The 19,091-nt window shown below is 37.7% G+C and overlaps 1 protein-coding gene across 5 annotated transcripts in view; it reads left to right on the top strand.

Moving 5' to 3' along the window:
• LOC104837045 (serine/threonine-protein kinase Sgk3) overlaps positions 1–16,444 on the top strand; it is a 32,002-nt gene extending 15,558 nt beyond the window's left edge. For 3 of the 5 annotated variants that reach the window (XM_010575907.1, XM_010575909.1, XM_010575910.1), the window contains 12 exons: positions 2,180–2,267; positions 4,229–4,278; positions 5,625–5,682; positions 6,497–6,580; positions 6,678–6,809; positions 8,887–8,999; positions 9,216–9,252; positions 9,364–9,450; positions 12,174–12,269; positions 13,126–13,281; positions 14,367–14,456; positions 15,509–16,444. In XM_010575907.1, coding sequence (XP_010574209.1) covers positions 2,180–2,267; positions 4,229–4,278; positions 5,625–5,682; positions 6,497–6,580; positions 6,678–6,809; positions 8,887–8,999; positions 9,216–9,252; positions 9,364–9,450; positions 12,174–12,269; positions 13,126–13,281; positions 14,367–14,456; positions 15,509–15,679 — 1,162 coding nt within the window. In that variant the 3' untranslated portion in view covers positions 15,680–16,444. Of the gene's footprint in view, positions 1–2,179; positions 2,268–4,228; positions 4,279–5,624; positions 5,683–6,496; positions 6,581–6,677; positions 6,810–8,886; positions 9,000–9,215; positions 9,253–9,363; positions 9,451–12,173; positions 12,270–13,125; positions 13,550–14,366; positions 14,457–15,508 lie in introns of those variants that run through there. The other 2 variants (XR_774894.1, XM_010575908.1) reach the window with 2 other exon arrangements.
• The last annotated feature ends 2,647 nt before the right edge of the window (positions 16,445–19,091 follow it).

The raw sequence follows: 19,091 nt of genomic DNA, 5'->3' as shown, positions 1-19,091 counted from the left end.
TTTGCTTTTAGTATATGTACAATGTAAATTGAGCATGCCTTTTTAAACTGTTTTCTTGATCCTTTTAATTTCATATGTGAGGTTATTTTAGGAATAGTTTCAGTATATTTTAAAATACATTGAGTTAATACATGTGAGCTAATACAGCATAGAAGTACTACCAATCTATATAGAATTTTGCAAAACGTGCTGCAGTCTTGGCTAAGAAACTGGTGTATTAAACATTTTATTCTTAATCACTACTTCTTTGCAGTGCTTTTAAAATTACAAATCTGAACAATGTAACATCGATCAGTTATGCTTCTGGCTGCTATGTATTGTGGAGATTGTTGAATACCCTGCAACTGTACAGCAGCCTTTAACTGAACGGATTTTTTTAATTATTATTTTTTTCCTGCTGTGAATTCAGTCATGGACAAAGTTACTATAGTAACTATTTGAGATGTATTACAACATGCTCTATTTAATCAGCCAGTTGTCCAGAATAATTAATGCTGAAAGGTAATTAAGGTCTGGTTCTGTTGTTCTGTCTAGTGAAAAGCATTAGTCATAGCTTTTCATTCTTGATTTTATGATATTCAAAGATTCTGAAACTTAAATTGTTGCATCATGAGCCAATACTACTACACTATTCAAACCACAGTGATTTTTGTCTTCCTGGGACTCAGGATACAAGACAGACCCTGAAATAGATCAGAATTCGGAGTTCATGTAAGATGGGAAGAATTAAACTGAAATGATGGTGGGGAAATTGTGTAAACAGTCTTGTTGCTGTACTTCAAACCTGAAAAGCTGAAGGTAACTGAAACAGATTTCAAACAGGGTTTAGGAATACAGGATGTAAGTGATGGAGACTAGGAGCCCTGGATAGCATAGGACATGAGTTAGGTTCAGTAATGCTAATATGAAGTACAGGAGCTGGAGAAATGTCAGAAAGAGCTCATCTCTTACTTCTGATCCTCACTTTACAGAAGTGTGGAGGGTGAAATGGATTGAAAACAGCAAAGCAAGTTTATCTGCTTGTTATATAAAACTACCCTATTTTATATATACTAGGGATAAAATAAAAGAGCAGCTCCATAGTAAGTTAGTGCTTTTCTTGTACTGAATGGCTCATGCAGAGTTTCCTGTCAGTGGTTGCCCTGACACCTTCTCAATGAACTTTATCTCTGGAATTTAGGTAAGATTTCTTCCTTGATAAGCAGGCTGCCTTTTAGTGAACTGAAGGAATTGAAAGATTCAATTAATCTCTTCAAGTGTTATGTAGGCTATATGTGGTACCCATTTGTTTAGGAATTAATTTTGCCTCACTTGTATCACATTATTTTTTACTTGCTCACTGTGCTGTGGTTAAGAAAGGTGTTACCCAACAGTAAGTTCAAAAGAATGTAAGTCTTGCTTCCTGGGAGTGGGTTCTTGGAATTCTCTTACTTTCCCTCCTTCCCCCCAGTCCTCTTCCCCCAGCCTCCACCAAGACAAAAGCTAGGAACCAGTGCCGAAGTTAAAATGAATCTCCTTAGGTACTGTGGGAAGCCTGTGGTCTCTCTTGCTGGTTTCTGAAGGATAACATTTGTGTCCTGGAGCTGACTGAAAGGATTTCTTAATGTTGTGTTGTCAGTGCCCAGCCAGAATGCATTCTGAATGCAAAATCACCATCTTCCGCTTTAAAGCGAATGGGGACAGGAATGTTGCTACCATGAACCTCTTGGGACATGCATCTCTCTTTGGGATACAGACCATGTATTTCATTCTGTGTTGTGTTGGACTATTGAATTGATTTTGGAAAACTAAAAATGTTTTTTTAAAGTCTTCAGTTTTTTGAAAGAAAATTGGTTTCCTGGTGGTTGCTAGCCAGTTAGAACTCATGCTTTCATCTAATAATTACCTTTTAATGCAGTTCTGCAAAGCATTTCCTTATGAAGTCTTCACATACATATACTTTAACATGTCAGATTTTTGCAAGCGGAAAATCTTATGTACTGTAACACATTCAGCAGTTGAATTATGTTGCTATAAAAGCATTTCTTGTACGCAGTCCTTAATTACCAGAACTTAAATATAAAACTTTGTGATGAGTAACTCCTCTGTATGCTGCTGTTTAATCCTATGCTTCCTATGGTTGTGGCTGAAAACATGCAAATTATCAGTGTGCTAATAAAGTCAACCATGTTGTTTCTAGCCCAGATGTCAGAGCATTTCTTCAAATGGATAACCCAAAACACCAGTCGGATCCATCTGAAGATGAAGACGAAAGGAGCAGTCGGAAGGTAATAAAACAGGAGTAGAACAGTCTTCTAAATTTTAGTTACTTGAGGGCAATCTTAGGTGTATTATTTACTGAAAATTACTGGTTGGTTTTGCAATAAATCCCCTCCGTGCCCTTTTAAACAAATCTGTTCCACTGTGGGCTGTAAGGTATTTTTGTCAGATGTGAACTGCAGAGAGGGGTAAAAGTGATTGCTAGCTTTGTCTTTCTTCTTTCCCACTTGCTATATGGCTTAAGGAAACACAGCTTTAGTTATAGTTTAGCTGTCACAGTTTTTGTGATCTTTTCAAAGATTCTTGCTAAGAACATCTGGCAAGGAGCAGGGGAGATTGAATGTTTAATTGTCTTTTTGTTTGCTTGTGTGTTGGTTTTTTTTAAAGAGAGGAAGAAATATGATTCTCTCGGGGGAAAAAAATGCAGTCTTTCTAAAAGTCACTCAGGAGCAAGGATGGATTTTATTTCATTTCACATATAACACTGTGTGAGGTCTCAAGCCTCTTTTGTCACAAAAGCTGCTACATGGCTAGGTGGATTCTTTGAAAATTAGTTTACAGCCTCCAGAAAAAGTGCTGTTTGAAAAAAGGAGTATTTCTACGAAGGCAGAAGTGCCATATTTTAAGCTGTGGCTTACTTCCTGGCATACAGATGTGATCCTAGTACTTCTCCTCTTAGTCAACCCCTGTTAAAGATGTAAGAGTCATTATTTTGGTTTGTGTGTGATCCACAGCAGATTTGTGTTTTCTGAAAGTTTCTCTTACAAAGATGCCAGGTTTTGCTGCTTTTTTTTAAGTGCTTGACAGCACTGTGAGCATACAGCAAAATTCTAATTTAAAATACCAGTTTCCTCCTCCTTTGAAAGGTATTTTAAGTAATGTGGAATGATCTAAACCTTCTGTGGAAAATTAATGATGTGTCATGCCACAACAAATGCCAAAATAGGAAGAGAGCTAAAGCACAGTGGCCTGGACCATACTTTTTTGATAGAAAATTCACCTTCTCATAGTTACTGAACAATAACTGATTAATACTGAAGCTGAACAATAAGGAACAAAACCAAGCCTTAAAAAAATATAATATTTTGTATAGTAGCTTTTTAAAAACTGTCCAGTACTACTGTGTGATTGGCTTTTATTAGTGAATAGTAGCATCCAGCGCTGCTGTCAGGGTGTTCTCTGCTTCTGTAGGAGTACTGGTTTTGTGATGCCTGCTAGCCTGTCCCCAGGGTAACTTGTATTTGAATACAGTTTATTCTTCTCTGATAAGGTCCAAAACCACAATAAGGGTACAAATACTGCTTTTTAAATCAAAACCAAAATGGAGAAAATTACCTAGATGACAGTGGCTTCCTCCTCTCCCTGTAATTGACAAGTTCTGTCTGGGCGTGTATTGCAAGATTCATGCCATCCATGGAATTGGGTTAGTTAACCTTTAATGTCAGGATAGAAAAGGTTGGTAATGTTTTTCTTGGAGTGGGGAGAATTTTCACTTTTTTTTTTTTTTTTTTAAAGCACCATGTCTTTCATTAATTACTCTTGCATAAACAGTGTGGGTTAAAAATTATTTTATTGGTAAGATCCTGGAAAATTTAGAATAGAAGGTAGAAAATATATTCCTAGAGCAAATACAGAAAGGATTAAGTTCTGGATAAGGAACTAGTTTGTTGAAATGCTTTTAAATTTTTATTCCTAATCTTGTCCTCTGTGTCTGGACACAATTATTTTATTACCTTCATCCTTGAATGTGATAGATGTAGAAATAATTAGTGATGGGGTGATGATGGCCATGTATTTCAATATCGAAAGTTCCCAATCTGGATGTTAGATCTCTTTAAAAATCTAATGTAACAAGTGTAAAGGTATGGATTGAGCAAATTAGTAGAGTATTTTGAAATTAATATTGGTTGAAATATAAAAGAGAATTTAAAAAAGTACTAAAAATAAACCTCTTTGTCTCTCCCAACAGTTAAACTCTACCTCACAGAATATCAACTTGGGACCATCTGGAAATCCTCAGTAGGTTTCAATTAAATTGAATTAAAAAGTAATTCAATTTAATGTAAAATTTTTATTTTAATGAGATTTTATTAAAATTAATTTTAAAACCTGAAAAGTTAGACTGAGTGTAATTGTTAATAATATGAAAAGTTCTTTGGATATATGCCTGTATTTGTTGATTTGCACTGCTTGGGAGGAAGCAAAACACTGAATTCTGTGCTAAATAAACAAGTGCTTTTAAAGTTTTTTTTTTTTTCCTTTTCACCTTCAGATTTTGTTAGTCTGCTATCTTTTTACTTAGGGATGCTATAGCAAAGATGACGTCTTTTTCTTGGGAGTGGTGCCACGACTCTGAAGAATGTGAACAGTTTCTGAAAACAAGTTTTTTTTTAATGCATGGCAAAGGAGCAGCTTGCCTTGTTGATACTACAAACCTAGTTATTGCAGTCATAACTTGCTTCTGTTTGGTGTCTTCTGTAAGAGTTTCTGTTCTCAGTTCTGTGTGAATCTGTGCTTTTCTCATCCAGGAGATGACAGCTATTTTGATTTTGCTTTCCTCACAGATTTGTTCTGGGCTAACAGGAGAAAATGCTTAATAGATTACAGTAAGAAATGAAATTTAAGAGTACTTCCCTTCAGGGGCAGTAAATGGAGAGGTGTATGGCGATGTAACTTGTTTTGGAATTTGAAAACATGGATAATTGTTTTGCTGACAAAAATACCTCTGAATTGTATTTAGGAAAAAGTAAGGGAATCCTGGGATGAACTGAAAGTAGTGGTGATGTGGGAACTGGAAAAACTGAGAGTAAATTCATACATACACACACAGAAGAGGAAGGTGTTAGGGCGTCCTTCCTCTCACTGTAATTTAAAATGAGGGAGGAATGGATGGAGGGAAGGATGGGATAAGGAAAGAGAGAATAGATAACAAACTTGTCCCTTCCTTCCTTCTGTCATGTAAGCTTGAGAATCCATTTGGCCCTCTGGAAGTGGGAAATAAGCTCCAGGAAGAGTCATGGAAATGGAGACTTAAAAATTACAAGAAACTAGACTATGGAGAATAAAAGAACAGTCTTGCTCCTCCTTTACATCTTAACCTTAAACTTATAAAATAAAAGAAACTCAAAGGATGCAACTTGAACACTTTCCCTGGAGGAAAATGGAATTGCAAAATGAAGGGGAGTCGTTGTCTCCGAGGGAAGGTCTGCAGAAGTCTAGGTGTTGGGTGGAATGAAGAATAAAGGAGGGTGCTAACAGACTGTTCTTCTCGCATTACAACTCAAGTGCTACACTAGACTGCTGTACCGCTATAAAGCTTGTAATTTCTACCCAGATGACCTGTCTCCTTCCTAAATATCTTTCAGTGCTAAACCAACAGACTTTGATTTCCTGAAAGTTATTGGGAAAGGCAGCTTTGGCAAGGTGAGCTTTCTTAATGCTGTGTCTTATCCTGGTGCAAGGATGCTAGTGGGTGTCTTGTGCGTAGTGACTGCTGTCTAGAGACTTGGCCAGAGGTTTTGGAAGTGGTATCAGCCTAGAGTGGCATATGAAGTGTCATGTTGGATCTGTGTTGCTGCTTCTTTATAGCCCTGCCTTTTTTTCCCTGGTGTGGCAGTTGTTGGCTGCCTCGGCCTGTTACTTGTTGGGAGTAACAAAAGGGAGTGTTTCCCTTTCTCGTTAAGAGCAATAGGGATCCTCTGCCCCCCCCCCCCCCCCCGAGAGGAAGGGAGGTACCCCTGTGCTTATGCAGCAGCTGGTGTACAAATCATGCATTTCCCTTCGTTGGCATGGACTGTTTTGCCAAACCTGTAATGCTATGGAGCAGTGTGAGGAACAGCCCATTGAAAAGTGACTTAAATTTTGATATTCTATGAAGATGCAACAGAGAATCTGTCTTGAAATCTTTGGGTTTGGGTTATTTTTCAAGTTGTTGTTTTTCATTAAATTATCTTTAAAACTTACAAAAACAGCTGAAATTGATCTTGATAGAGATTCAGCAGGTCCTGGAAAATAAATGTTATACTCAGTCTTTCATGATAACACCATCATGGCAGATTTTTACTAAACTGTATGCTTGCTCTGGTGATTATGTTGCTGATTGACTATATTAGAAGCAAAGAATCTATTGTAAAAAAATAGCATGAATACTTTCCAGTTATGCTGAAATTATGGAATTATTACTAATAGAATGTGAACTGCAACAATCTCATTTCTTCATTTGTTTTGAATTTCACAGGTTCTTCTTGCAAAACGAAAACTGGATGGGAAATACTATGCTGTCAAAGTGCTGCAGAAAAAGATTGTTCTTAATAGGAAAGAGGTGAAGAGAAATAGTCTTTCTCCACCCACCTCACTTCCTTTTTCCCTTAATTACAAAATCATTCCTGTTTACTTATTGATCTTTTACTTTCTTATAGCAAAAACATATTATGGCTGAACGTAATGTGCTTTTGAAAAATGTGAAACATCCATTTTTGGTTGGATTACATTACTCATTCCAAACAACGGAAAAGCTTTACTTTGTCCTGGATTTTGTTAATGGAGGAGAGGTATGTGGTGGTTGTGTTTGGATTTGAGTGTCTCTATTCTGCTAATTCTAGGTGGGAGGAATGAAATGTTCCTTTACACTGGGCTCTGATCAGCATTCTCCCAGTTTTGAAAGTCCTGTTATTATCTGCTGTTAGTACAGACTTCTATAGCTATATGGACCCTGTTCCTCTTCTTACTGATAACTTTAATCCCAAATTTATTCATGGTTGTCAGATAAAAATACTGTATTTTACAGGTACATAAATTTAGCTTTATTATGAATTAATCTTATGTTGACATTTTTCACCATGTAAAACTGTCTTTTCCTCTTGCATCTGCATTGCCTGAGATGCTAGTATTTGGAAAGTGGAAGGAAGGAAACTGGCAACTGAATTTACTACATTGATATTATTGGGAACCTTGGGATTATTCTGTAGCTTTGCATGGTCTAATTACTTATTGCCAAATAGCCTTATCCTCAGGATTCTTTTCCTTGAAGCGATGCTATTAAATCTGAAGAGCAATTAAGTAACTTCGGGGAATACTTGTGAAATAAATGGATAAAGTCTGTATATGTTTAAATAAGATGTTCTGGAGCAGTTTTTATTCAGCTAGGGACCTGTTGCTTTTCAAAGTACCCAGTACTTCCAGGAGTGCTTAAGAAACTCATGTGTAAGCTGGTTGAATAGCCAATATACATGGAAAGGGTATAAAATGTTGCTTCTGTTCCTTCAAAAGGTTTTGTAGAAAATCAGGCATCTTCTAGACTAATAATACCCAGACCTTTCTAGGAAATTATTTGTGATTGAAGAAAACAGTGTAGTGAAAAATTATTGTGTGAATGGAACTATCCAACATACATGTTTTAAAGGAGAGCTGTATGTTTTGTCACTTGTTGTGTTTTCAATTTGGTAATCTATTGGTGTAAAACGTACATTTCAGAAGGTCCAAGAGGTGCCTAAAGCAGAACAGGAAGGAAGGATGAGACAGGATACTGTTGCAGATGATAAAACTCTGGTAGCTGAAAGAGCACAGGAGAAAGGGTAGAATTTAAGTAGTTTGTTTCAGGGTATCTCAAGGTTTCCTATTACTATGTCACTGCAGCTGGATATACACAGACAAGTATAAAGTACGCTGAATAAACCAGGATGAAATACAAACTGGGGAATACATTAGTTCATATTCATGTGGCCTACTGTCAGTATTTATGATGCTCCTAGAGGTGGTGTTCTGACCCCTTTGTGTCAGAGTTGGGACAAGATGGGCCTTTGTCTTGTCTAATGTACTGTCATCTTATTTAGACTGTATTAGCAAACTCCTGATTTGCTCTAGTCTGAATTCCTGGCCACAGCTTAGTTTGGCATTCTTCCAGGCAAACTAAAGTACAGTTCAAAACAGCTTTCAAACTTGAATGACATGCTTGGAAAGCTCTGATGGCTTTTTTTTTTTTTCCCCCAAACTCTGTAGGCAGAAAACAGAAAATTTCTGTTTTCTTAAAATCTTTAGAAGTTGAATGGGTAGTATAATCTAATCTGTATGTTTATGATTTAATCTTTGGCTAGACTTCCGTATCTGCTCAAACTATTTGAAGCCAGACAGCGCTCTGTAGTTGAGAGAATTTGTGAATCAGCTTGGAATATACATCTCCCAAAGTGATCTACATCTGGGTGATTTCAGAATACAATTCTATAAATGCTTATATGCTTGTGTTCAAAGTTTTGTATATGCAGAAATGGAAAATTACTTATTTGACACCAGGTTATATTTTGTTAGGAGGCTATCTTGCATGATTTAATCTTGCCAACTTCTGTTCACAGCTTAGTGGTTTGCTCTAGTTCCTTTTTACTAGTCTTGGTTTTAGGGGAATGTCCTTATGTGTTTGAGTTACCTATCCATTTCTGAGCTACAAAAGAGAAGAAAGGAAGATAGTAAAGGAATGACAAAGTAATGCAGCAAAACCAATTTTATTTAATTTTATGTTTTTTTAAAAAAAAGTGGACACCTAAAAAAAAATTACTTTTTACGATTAAAATTGCACATTATTAACCTGGGGTTTTTTGTGTATAATGTTCTTATTTACTATTTGCATATTTACAGCTGTTCTTTCACTTACAAAGAGAACGTTCCTTTCCTGAACACAGAGCCAGATTTTATGCTGCTGAAATAGCCAGTGCACTGGGCTACTTACACTCCATAAATATAGTGTACAGGTAAGTTTCTGAAATGTATCCTTGTCCCACAGAAGTTCAAAATAGGACAAAATACTGAATAAAAACTACTACATGAAATCATCTTATGGGAAACTTGAACATAACAATTTCACCAAAACTTGATGCTTTCAGGTGAAGAATAAAAGTCCTTGCCTCTGAAGCTCTTGTGTTAGTGACTGCTGTTTTGAATTAATACAATTTTATTTTTATTAATAGGGATTTAAAACCAGAAAACATTCTCCTAGATTCACTAGTAAGTATACAACACTATTTTAGGTTTTCTGTGTTCTCTCACAAAATTGACACTCATGTATGCACATGTTGAGCGTGTTCTGTTTTTAAAATACCACTCTTTCTCAAACAGGGTCATGTTGTGTTGACAGACTTTGGACTTTGTAAAGAAGGGATTGCAAGTTCTGATACCACTGCAACTTTTTGTGGGACACCAGAAGTATGTTGACAACTTTCATGGGTTTTTTTTGGCTAGTAATTAATGACTCTTGACTATTATGGATATTTGTGTAACTGGATGATCAAATACTCTGCTTTGTATTTTTGGAGATTTGCATTCTTTTAACAAGCTCTTCAATGAAACCAAAGACAAGCTTCCTGCAGATCCGTTTTGTCCTTTTTACTATACGCAGTGTCTCCTACTTACTACCCACATCCCCATAACTCATCTCTTCCTTCCTTCTGTTTTCCAGCCCTTTTCAAACATTGTTTCCTCCCATGTCTCCTAGACACAGGACAGTTAGCTTGTCTAACAGCTGCAACAGATTTGCCAATATGAATCTACTTACCGTATCCTGCCACTGATTTTTAGTAAGTTTATAGGGAGTTAATATCTGTGAGTCTTGAGCAAATTTTGCATATGCATGAAACTTTGAACTTGCTGACCAAGTTTATTGAATTCTGTTGGTTTTTTTCCAGTGTAGTTTTCTCAGTAAACTTAGAATCTGGAAGTCTTGGAACACTTATGAGGGATTCACTGAAATGCCAGGATTAGTGGCTTTGATAATTTGATAATAATATTTTAAATTACAGAAAAGGCCTTTGAAGGCAGTGAAGGATGAGTGAGGAGTAGTATTTAGCTGAAACATTTGAACTATTAAAAAAAAAAAAGGCAGGTGGCAACATGTGACAACTTATCCTAGTTATGATCAGAGTAGGGATCCATAAAGCTGAGTAGTAAATGTGAGCTGAAACAATATTTGTTGAATATTTTGGAAAGTTCTAAGGACACTATATAGAACACTGATAACTTTAAATCTGTTTGAGAAAATCTGTGGGGGTTTTTCCTCATGTTCAGAGGCTTAGTCTTCACACTTACCTTGGACTTGCATGAATTGCAACATAAGAGGCTGCTAATGCTGTTGCTTCATATGAGTTCTTAAAAATATCGAGACTAAACATAGCACTTGTGTATTAGCCCTTCTAATCCAAGATTTAGATTCCAGTCTTTCATAATCTTGCTAAAAGTGTAATGATCTTCCCAGTGTTTCTAAACACTGAGTTGAATGACTTGGTGAGTTCCAACACCTAAAAACCTCAAAGCAGGTTGTGAAAGATTAGAAAAAGCATGAAGTAGTTGAGTTCAAATAATTCAGCTGCTTTTCATGTTTTTGCAGGGTCATCTATAGATAAATGAGTTACAGGACACTTGCACATACAGAAAGTTTGAGAAATACTGATTTAATTAAACTGTGAGTTTCAGTCTGTGCCTTGTCTGACAATGCTATCATCTATTTGTAAATTAAATTTTAGAATTTGGATGCTAGAATGATAGAAGTGAGCATCTTCTTGTTCTGAGCGGTTAGAAGCTGTGTGTGCTGTAGATGAGGACTGAGATTATGATGATCCAGCAATAGTAATTTTATATTACATATTCACAAAGAATAGTCTCATATTACGAAGTGGCTGTCCTTGTGCTGTAGTGTTAGTAAGCTCTGTGATGCTGGGTAGATTTCTTGCAAGGCAGATGGAAGCCAGTTAACATTGTCATTCAGTGTTTGATGGTATCGGGTGTTTATCACAAATCAGTCAGGTTATACTTATTTGCCCAGAATCTCTAATTTAGCAACTCACAACTCATGCCCTCATTGAGATTTACAGTGAAACTTAATATAGGTCATACAATTTCTCAATGATAGATTTGAGGCAGAACTAGTATCTTCTTTCATTTTTATGTACTGGATGGGGAGCATACAGGCTTAGGATGGCAGAATAGGCATGGCTAGTAGCCAGCTTGCTGAGAGATGTAGCCTCTGCAACAGTGCAGCAGCCTATCTGAAATGTAAAACAAGTTTCACAATAGAGGTGGCAAAGTAGTTTGGCAAAACAATAGTGTGTGGAAAGTATTGTTTCAGTTCGTGTCATGGTTTAACCCCAGCCAGTAACTAAGCACCATGCAGCTGCTCAGTCACTGCCCCCATCCAGTGGGATGGAGGAGAGAATCGTAAGGAAAAAAAGTAAAACTCATGGGTTCAGATAAGAACAGTTTAATAGAACAGAAAGGAAGAAACTAACAATTATAATAATAACAATAATAAAATTAAAACAATAATAAAAGGATTGGAATATACAAAACAAGTGATGCACGATGCAGTTGCTCACCACTCACCGACCGATGCCCAGTTAGTTCCTGAGCAGTGATCTGCCCCCCACCCCCTAGGCCAACTCCTCCCAGTTTATATACTGGGCATGATATCACATGGTATGGAATACCCCTTTGGCCAGTTTGGGTCAGCTGTCCTGGCTGTGTCCCCTCCCAACTTCTTGTGCCCCTCCAGCCTTCTTGCTGGCTGGGCATGAGAAGCTGAAAAATCCTTGACCTAGTATAAACACTACTTAGCAACAACTGAAAAATTTAGTGTGTTATCAACATTCTTCTCACACTAAATCCAAATAACACTATACCAGTTACTAGAAAGAAAATTAACTCTATCCCAGCCAAAACCAGGACAGTTGGGAAAACAACTGTCCTGCTTGGTAAATGACCAGATGGTGACAAAGTATTTGCCAGGTTTGTTGAAAGACAAGATAAATACTTAGCAGTCTTACAATTGCTATGAAGCAACTTTTCCTGAAGGTGTTTACTGTGATGTGACTAAAACCTAGGTTTTATTCTTGCTAGCCTAATGCTCTAAAATACTTTTTTTTTTTTTTTTTTTTTAGTATCTTGCACCAGAAGTCATTAAAAAGCAGCCCTATGACAACACAGTAGACTGGTGGTGCCTTGGTGCAGTTCTTTATGAAATGCTTTATGGGCTGGTATGTACTTAATATGTGGGGGGCAAGGGTTGCTTCCGTCCCCTCTCCCCCTTTATGTGAAGTAACCCTGGAGTGTTGTTAAAGATGCTAACTTTTGCAAAATATTTAAATACTCCACTTAAATGGATGAACAGTTTGTCTTACACATAACATAGCACCTGTTTCTCTCTTTTGGATTTTGCATTGCTTCTTGATGTCTAAAATTTTGCTTTCCAGTGAACTGCTGGACATCAACTCCAATGAAGACAAATGCTCATCACTTTGAGGGAATGTGAGAATAAACTGAATCAACAGTGATAATACCCAATTAAAAAAAAAAAAACCCAAAACACACAACTTATGAGTAAAATTTTGCCAAACACTAGAATAAATAAAATTAAAAGACTTCTTACTTAGGTCTCCCAGGTTTTCTCCTAGCTTTTTCACTTCTTGATGCAGCATTATAACAAAAAAATCTTAACTATGCTTCTAGTCATATGTAATTAGTAACAATCTGTTCTGTTAGTTTTCTTGAGTTTTATCTCTTCCTATAGGACCTTAAATAGGAAGATAGATTTGTTTTTCCACTCTCATGTTCTTTTCAGGCAATTTCAATGGGAGCTTTGAAGCTGGATGGCATCTGTGGCTACTTACAAGTGTGAGAACTTGTTAGGAGAAGAGGAGGTGGGTGGGGAAGCTATCAAGTGTAAAGAGCTGCCAGTGGTGATGACTGAATTAGAAGTTAGCAGTGCATAAGAAGAGGTAGACTTCTTCACTGCCAGCAGTTTGTATTTCTTATAGAATCATTTACTGACCGTACACATGAAACAAAATGTTGCATGTGTCTTCAAATTCATGTACAATTTTTATTTTTTAGCCTCCTTTTTACTGCCGTGATGTTGCTGAGATGTATGAGAATATTCTTCATAAACCCCTAGTTTTGCGCCCAGGAATCAGTCTTACAGCCTGGTCTATTCTGGAAGAACTTTTGGAGAAGGATCGGCAAAGCAGACTTGGAGCAAGGGAAGATTTTGTATGTAATGTCTTAACTTATCAAGCCTTACTTCACTTAAAGTAAATCACTAAATCTATGTGCACAGCACAGGTTTAATAGTTGGAGGCAGAGGTTGCTGTGTTATGTCTGTTTCTGTTTTCTTTGGTTTTATTTCTTCATTAAAGACACCAGTGTGGTTCAATCCCTGAAAGTTGGTGGGAGTTGACATGGGATATAAACATTTTGAGCTTGGTTGCTGCTGTACCTGCCAGCAAAGGAAACAATTCCTGGTGTAGTAGTCACTAAGGTAGGTTTCACTGTTCATAGTGAAACTGGGAAATAATCAGAAGAAAAAGTTATTTTTCTGGTAAGGTCACTTTAACTAACTACTTGAAAAACAGTCTTCATATAAAGAGGAACACTAGTACTGTGCAAACAGCAGCTCTTTTTTTTTTTTACCCTTAAAATCATGGCAGATGTTTTCCCAGTGTAGCAACAAAAACTTTGTTTGCAAGAAGGTGATGTGAGAAAGTATAGAAGTCTTCAGAACTGTGTGATGAGGAATGATCTAGAAGGACTTCTTCCATCCATTAATTGAGATCTTCATAGTCTTCTGTTTGCAGCCCTAACGTTAGGTAGTCTGTTGACCTTGTAACACAGCATTTAGACTATGATGTTGTACTTTCTCATAGTGTGGAGCAAGATGAAAGGGTGGAAGCATTTAGCGTAGCTGTTTTCTGCTTTCATAACTAGTAAGCATATTGCAGAGTTGTTGAAGTACCTGCTTCTCAGACAAGGATCTGCTTTACAAAAACTAACAAAACTTTAAGGCAGGAGCAGATACTAACAGAAAACATTCTTGCTCTGTGGTAGACTTCAAGATGGTTGATTTTAAGGCTTAAAAGCAGAACATATGATCTTAAAAGGAAACCAGCTTGTAGAGGCAGGCTAACAAATTTTAATTGCTGTTTTTACCAACTACAGCTGTTATTGCAAAGTAGCCTGCGAATAAATAAACCAATGAAGGACTTGACTTCCTTATGTGCATGCAGTCTGAAGTAGTATTTACTATGATGCACAGGATAGATCTCTGGAATATCTAAAATACTTATTCCTTACTGCAGCTTGAAATTCAAAAGCACCCATTCTTTGAATCTCTCAGCTGGACTGACCTTCTTCAGAAGAAGATTCCACCACCATTTAATCCTAATGTGGTAGGTGCCTGGTGCTGTTTTAGTTCATACCTGCCAAATTTCTGCCTTTGAGGGCTCATCTGTTTGCAAAGAATGTTTGTTTCAGAATGGTGAAGAATGGGAACCTCCCAGTGCTGACTGGCCTTTTGAGCAGTTGCACTTCGGAGCAGTGATACTGTCTTTTTTTTACTTAAAACTCAGTTTGACATGTCACTGTTCCCTCTGCTCATTTGTGTCAAAGTACTGTCAATCTTTGTGGGGTCTGAAGATCACAGAAGAAAATACAGATAGTCTCTTTATTTGAAGACTTTCAAAAAACTGATTTCTTGCTTTTTTTGTAGTTGTTAAGCCTTAGTTGCAGCTTTTCGTTATCCTCCCATCAGTTTAAACTGTGTCAACCTGCGACTGCTTGTCCAAAAACTCAGGAGGGAGGAGGCGGGACAGTAGGGAGGAAGTACTTCTTAAAGTCACATCAGAGCATCCCCTTTTATTGAGTCTGTGTCTGGTGAAGAAGCCTTAGCTGTCTTGTCTCTTCCCTCTGTGGCTAAATATTACTATGCTTTAGTTCTTAGGTGTGTTACTGGGAAGCTGATCTATCATAACACTAGTACTGTTGCTAGAATTTAACACTTAAAGTATTATTGATGGAAAAGGGAGAAAGATAATTTGGTGTGGATTGGTTTTTTTTTTAGTTTGGTTTGGGGTTTTTTTGGGGGTGGTGGTTTTTTGTTTGGTTGGTTTGAGGTTTTGTTGTTTGGGTTTTTGGGGTGTGCATGTTAGTTTTTGCATCTCCCTGACAGTCATTTAAGAAAGAGACATTTCTTCATATTTCTTAGCTTTATCAGATCATCAAGGTATGTAGGCTTTGGCCTGAACCCCAGCCTAAAAGAAACAAGCAGGCTTTTAATAGCTGTTTTCAGGGATGCTGTGATGCGCTTCATTAAATTTCCTGTACTTAAATAGGAAAGAACAACATAAAGTAGCCTCAAGAGTTAAATTTGAAATCTAAAGGACAAGCACAAGTTTAAAACACAGTATTAATATGACAACTGATAGATCTTTCTGTTTTCTAGGTTGGACCAGATGATATTGGGAATTTTGATGCAGTGTTTACAGAAGAAATGGTCCCATACTCAGTTTGCGTTTCTTCTGATTACAGCATTGTTAACGCCAGTGTCCTAGAGGCGGATGATGCATTTGTTGGATTTTCTTATGCACCACCTTCTGAAGATATGTTTTGCTAGGAAGTTAGAAGCCAACAGTGTTTTGGAACTCTTGGGGGGAACTGAAACATTAGGGTTATGGACACATTCCAAAATAGCATAACTAGTGCCTCATTTTGTATCTAGGTTTGAAACCTATGAACAAACTTTCTCTGCTGTATAGGAGGAGCATTTTGGGCATTTTGGATGGCTTTCTTTGGGGTTTGAACTGTTTGTTCCTGCTGCAGAAAATATTTTTTAAAACCATTAAAAAGTGTTCTCTACCTATTTTTTAAGCAAAACCACTGACTGTTCTCCTCAATCCCTTCAAGTTTACATTCATACCTATCTAAGATTTGGCTGGCACAAACAGCAGCAAATTTAGTAAATTTATAAATGCTTTTGTACCTATTTACAGTGACCTTGTGCTTGAATTGTAACTATGCAAATTGTCTTTTGTATATCCTGGTTTAAAAAAGGTAAATGTTTTCCCTGTTATATCAGTTTGAAATATATGTTAATTTACCTGTCAGCACTTAAATGAGGGGTTAATATAAGTTAAGACCAAGATTCTTAAAGGACTTCTGCAGATGGAAAGTTGGTCATGTAAAACTGGATTGTTGCTCTTGCGCTTGCTGAAGTAGCCATTCACTCAACTGGATTATCTGAGGTATAGGGGATTGCTCAAAGCAAGGATGGGACAAATTAGCTGGATTGATTTGATAACATTACTGATCATGTGTTCTACTTTTTTTTCCTCCCTGAGATAAATGTCTATATTTCAACTACATGAAAAATATTTTTGGTTAAAACTCTGCTTTTCCAAAGATATAATATGCAATAATCACTGTTACTTTAAAAGGTTATCTTGCTTTGACCTTTTGGGGGTGGGCGGTGAGGGGATCATGCCAAATATTAGGGATTTTTCTCATGGAATTTTAGTTTGAAACACCAATACGTTCCAAATTGATTGCATTTCAATGTTCATAGCTACTTGTCTTTGTGTTCCAGTTTGCACCAATCTTCACTTGATATTGGGGGGAAAAAAATGTAAATTACGCTGATAATTTTAAAAATGTGAAAAGCTGTTGTATTTCTCATAACATACACGTGTATGGACAAACTGATAATTCTGAACAATTTCTGTTTAAGGAAATTTTTTTAAACAATGCAAAAATTGACTGCAGTTACAGTGTATAAAGGCATATCATGGTAGTAGTTTTATTATATATATATTACTTGTAAATAACAACTTATTTTTGTCTGTTACTTCAAAAATGTTCTGTGTTTTTTGTTCATAAATACATTCAGTTAAATGCCTTGATTTGAGAGAGTTCTGATAAGACACTGATGAGTAGCCAGAGTTAAATGTTACATAAATTTCAGTATCTAAATCGTCTCATTTTTGACAAAATAAGAACTAGCTAAGAGAAATGCTATCTATATTGCATCAAGATCAGTTAAAAATTGAGAACATTGGGGAAAAGAGCATATCAAATTATAATTCTTTTGAAATTAATGTTGTGTCAACAGTGAAACATTAGACCAGTGGAAACTAAAACAAGATTGCCTGCTTATCTCAACAAGTATCTCCTATAGTACTATCTCCTGCAGAATGCTGAAGTGATGCTGAGCAGTTGCTATGTGAGGTGTTGGAAGGAGTGGTTGGGTAAAAGAAGTAAGAATTGACATTGGGATGGAAGGGAGGAAGGAACTGTATCATTTGTGGGAGCAGAGTGGTGGCTTGGCGCTCATTTTCCATAGTGCTGCTCTGTGAAATTTTGAGAGGTTGGGAAATAGCTATGCAGCTGTTCAGGACCACCACTGACTACATGAATCCTGTTATTGCAGTTGTAATGACTTGCAAGCAACAGCCTTACCCTTTTTTTTTTTTTTTTAATACATTGTAAGAAAGGAAGTATCCATTCTCATACTGAATTTTTACTCTGTATACTCCTGAAATTATTGTGGGCTACTGTAACTACCTTCTCTTTATGGCAAGGAAGTACTGTACTGTAGAGAGATGGGAAGGAGAGGCGATACTTCAGAAGTTGTTGCTGTGGGAGCTAGCACCCCTTTTAGTTTTGTTGTCTTGTATTTCCAAGATGTCTGTATCTAGCTGCCTGACTGGGTGAGGAATTTTGTTTTTTCTTGTCACAAATTTGGGGGTTCTTTCCCTTTTTTTTTTTAATTTAAAAAAAACTGGCAGTGGTAGTTGACGTTATTTCTGGGAGAGCAGCTTAATAATTGCTTATTAAGCTTTTTCCTTCAGCAGACTCTGCCTTTTTGGCGACGTATGAGTGTGTTAAACATACCACTTGCAATACTTAAGTTTGCTTTGTTTCTTCGAGTGTAACTTCATGTTGTAAAATGCCTCGGTCAGATCAGGATTTCTAAAGATAACAGACTGTGTACAACATCAGGCAATAAAGCCTCACAATACTTCTGTATCTAGTGCTCTTGTTCTGCATCTCTCTGCGTTTCCTGATGACAGTTTTCGAAGTAAGATGGCATCGTTCAGAGTGTAGTAGTCCCTTCACCCAGCGCTGAGCTGGAAAGTGAAATCTGAAGCACTAGTTGTGGTAAAGCCTAGATAGGAGATAGTGGAAGAACCTACACAGGAACCACCTGTGGTACTCCCTTCCTGTTTTGGCAGATACATAATAAAGGGAGGTAAAATCTGTCATTTTGTGACTAATGCAGGGGTTTTTGCCTGTCCGTAGCGAAAGGAGATTGTTGCTCCCCTTCCGGAGAGGTGCATCCGAGCCCTGTGAGGAGTAGGCTGCCTCTCCTGGTGCTGTGGAAGCAAAGGAACAGTGTTGCCTTTGTGCTCTTCAGTCTTTTGGCCCGGGAGGAGAGTGAGAGACACAAGAGGGACTGACTGAAAGGCATGGCAGTTGTATTTCAGTCCATGTTTTTACAACAGAAAAAGAGAGTTTAGAGGTGCTGTCCTGGGAGGTAAGCTTGCAGACAGCTGGCATGCTAAAGGCAGCAGTTAAATCTGCAATGTTTATTAATGAAAGAGCAAAAATGGTTTTACAAATATGTCCTCTTTTAGTACTTGTTACGCTGCCCGTACATGACCCTTTTCTAGTGACCTGCCTCGGACTGCGGCCACAGTAAAGGCAGCGCACCCCACAGTAGCTCTGTGCTTAGCGAGGCAGTCAAGAGGTGGTGGCTGATGCGCTTGTGCGGCTGTCGGTAATGGGTGGGGTCGGGGTTTCTCTTTACTCCCGGGGAAAAAGGAGCGGGTTTAGCGCTGGCGCTGCCCTTCAGGGGCCTGGTAATGGCGTCCCTGAGAGGCTGAGCCCGGTGGGGCAGGCGGCTGCCGGGCGGAGGGGAGCTGTGGCGCCTTTCCCGCCCGCGCCGCGGCCTAACGGCTGTCCCCGAGCCCGCCAGCGGGCGGCGGCGGGTGCCGGCTGAGGGGGCGAGGGGGCGGGACCGGAGCCCCGTC

The sequence above is a fragment of the Haliaeetus leucocephalus genome, unplaced genomic scaffold (genome assembly GCF_000737465.1).
Source record: "Haliaeetus leucocephalus isolate CR32 unplaced genomic scaffold, Haliaeetus_leucocephalus-4.0 Scaffold506, whole genome shotgun sequence".
Classification (NCBI taxonomy): domain Eukaryota; kingdom Metazoa; phylum Chordata; class Aves; order Accipitriformes; family Accipitridae; genus Haliaeetus; species Haliaeetus leucocephalus.
This window is presented reverse-complemented; position numbering and strand designations above follow the sequence as displayed.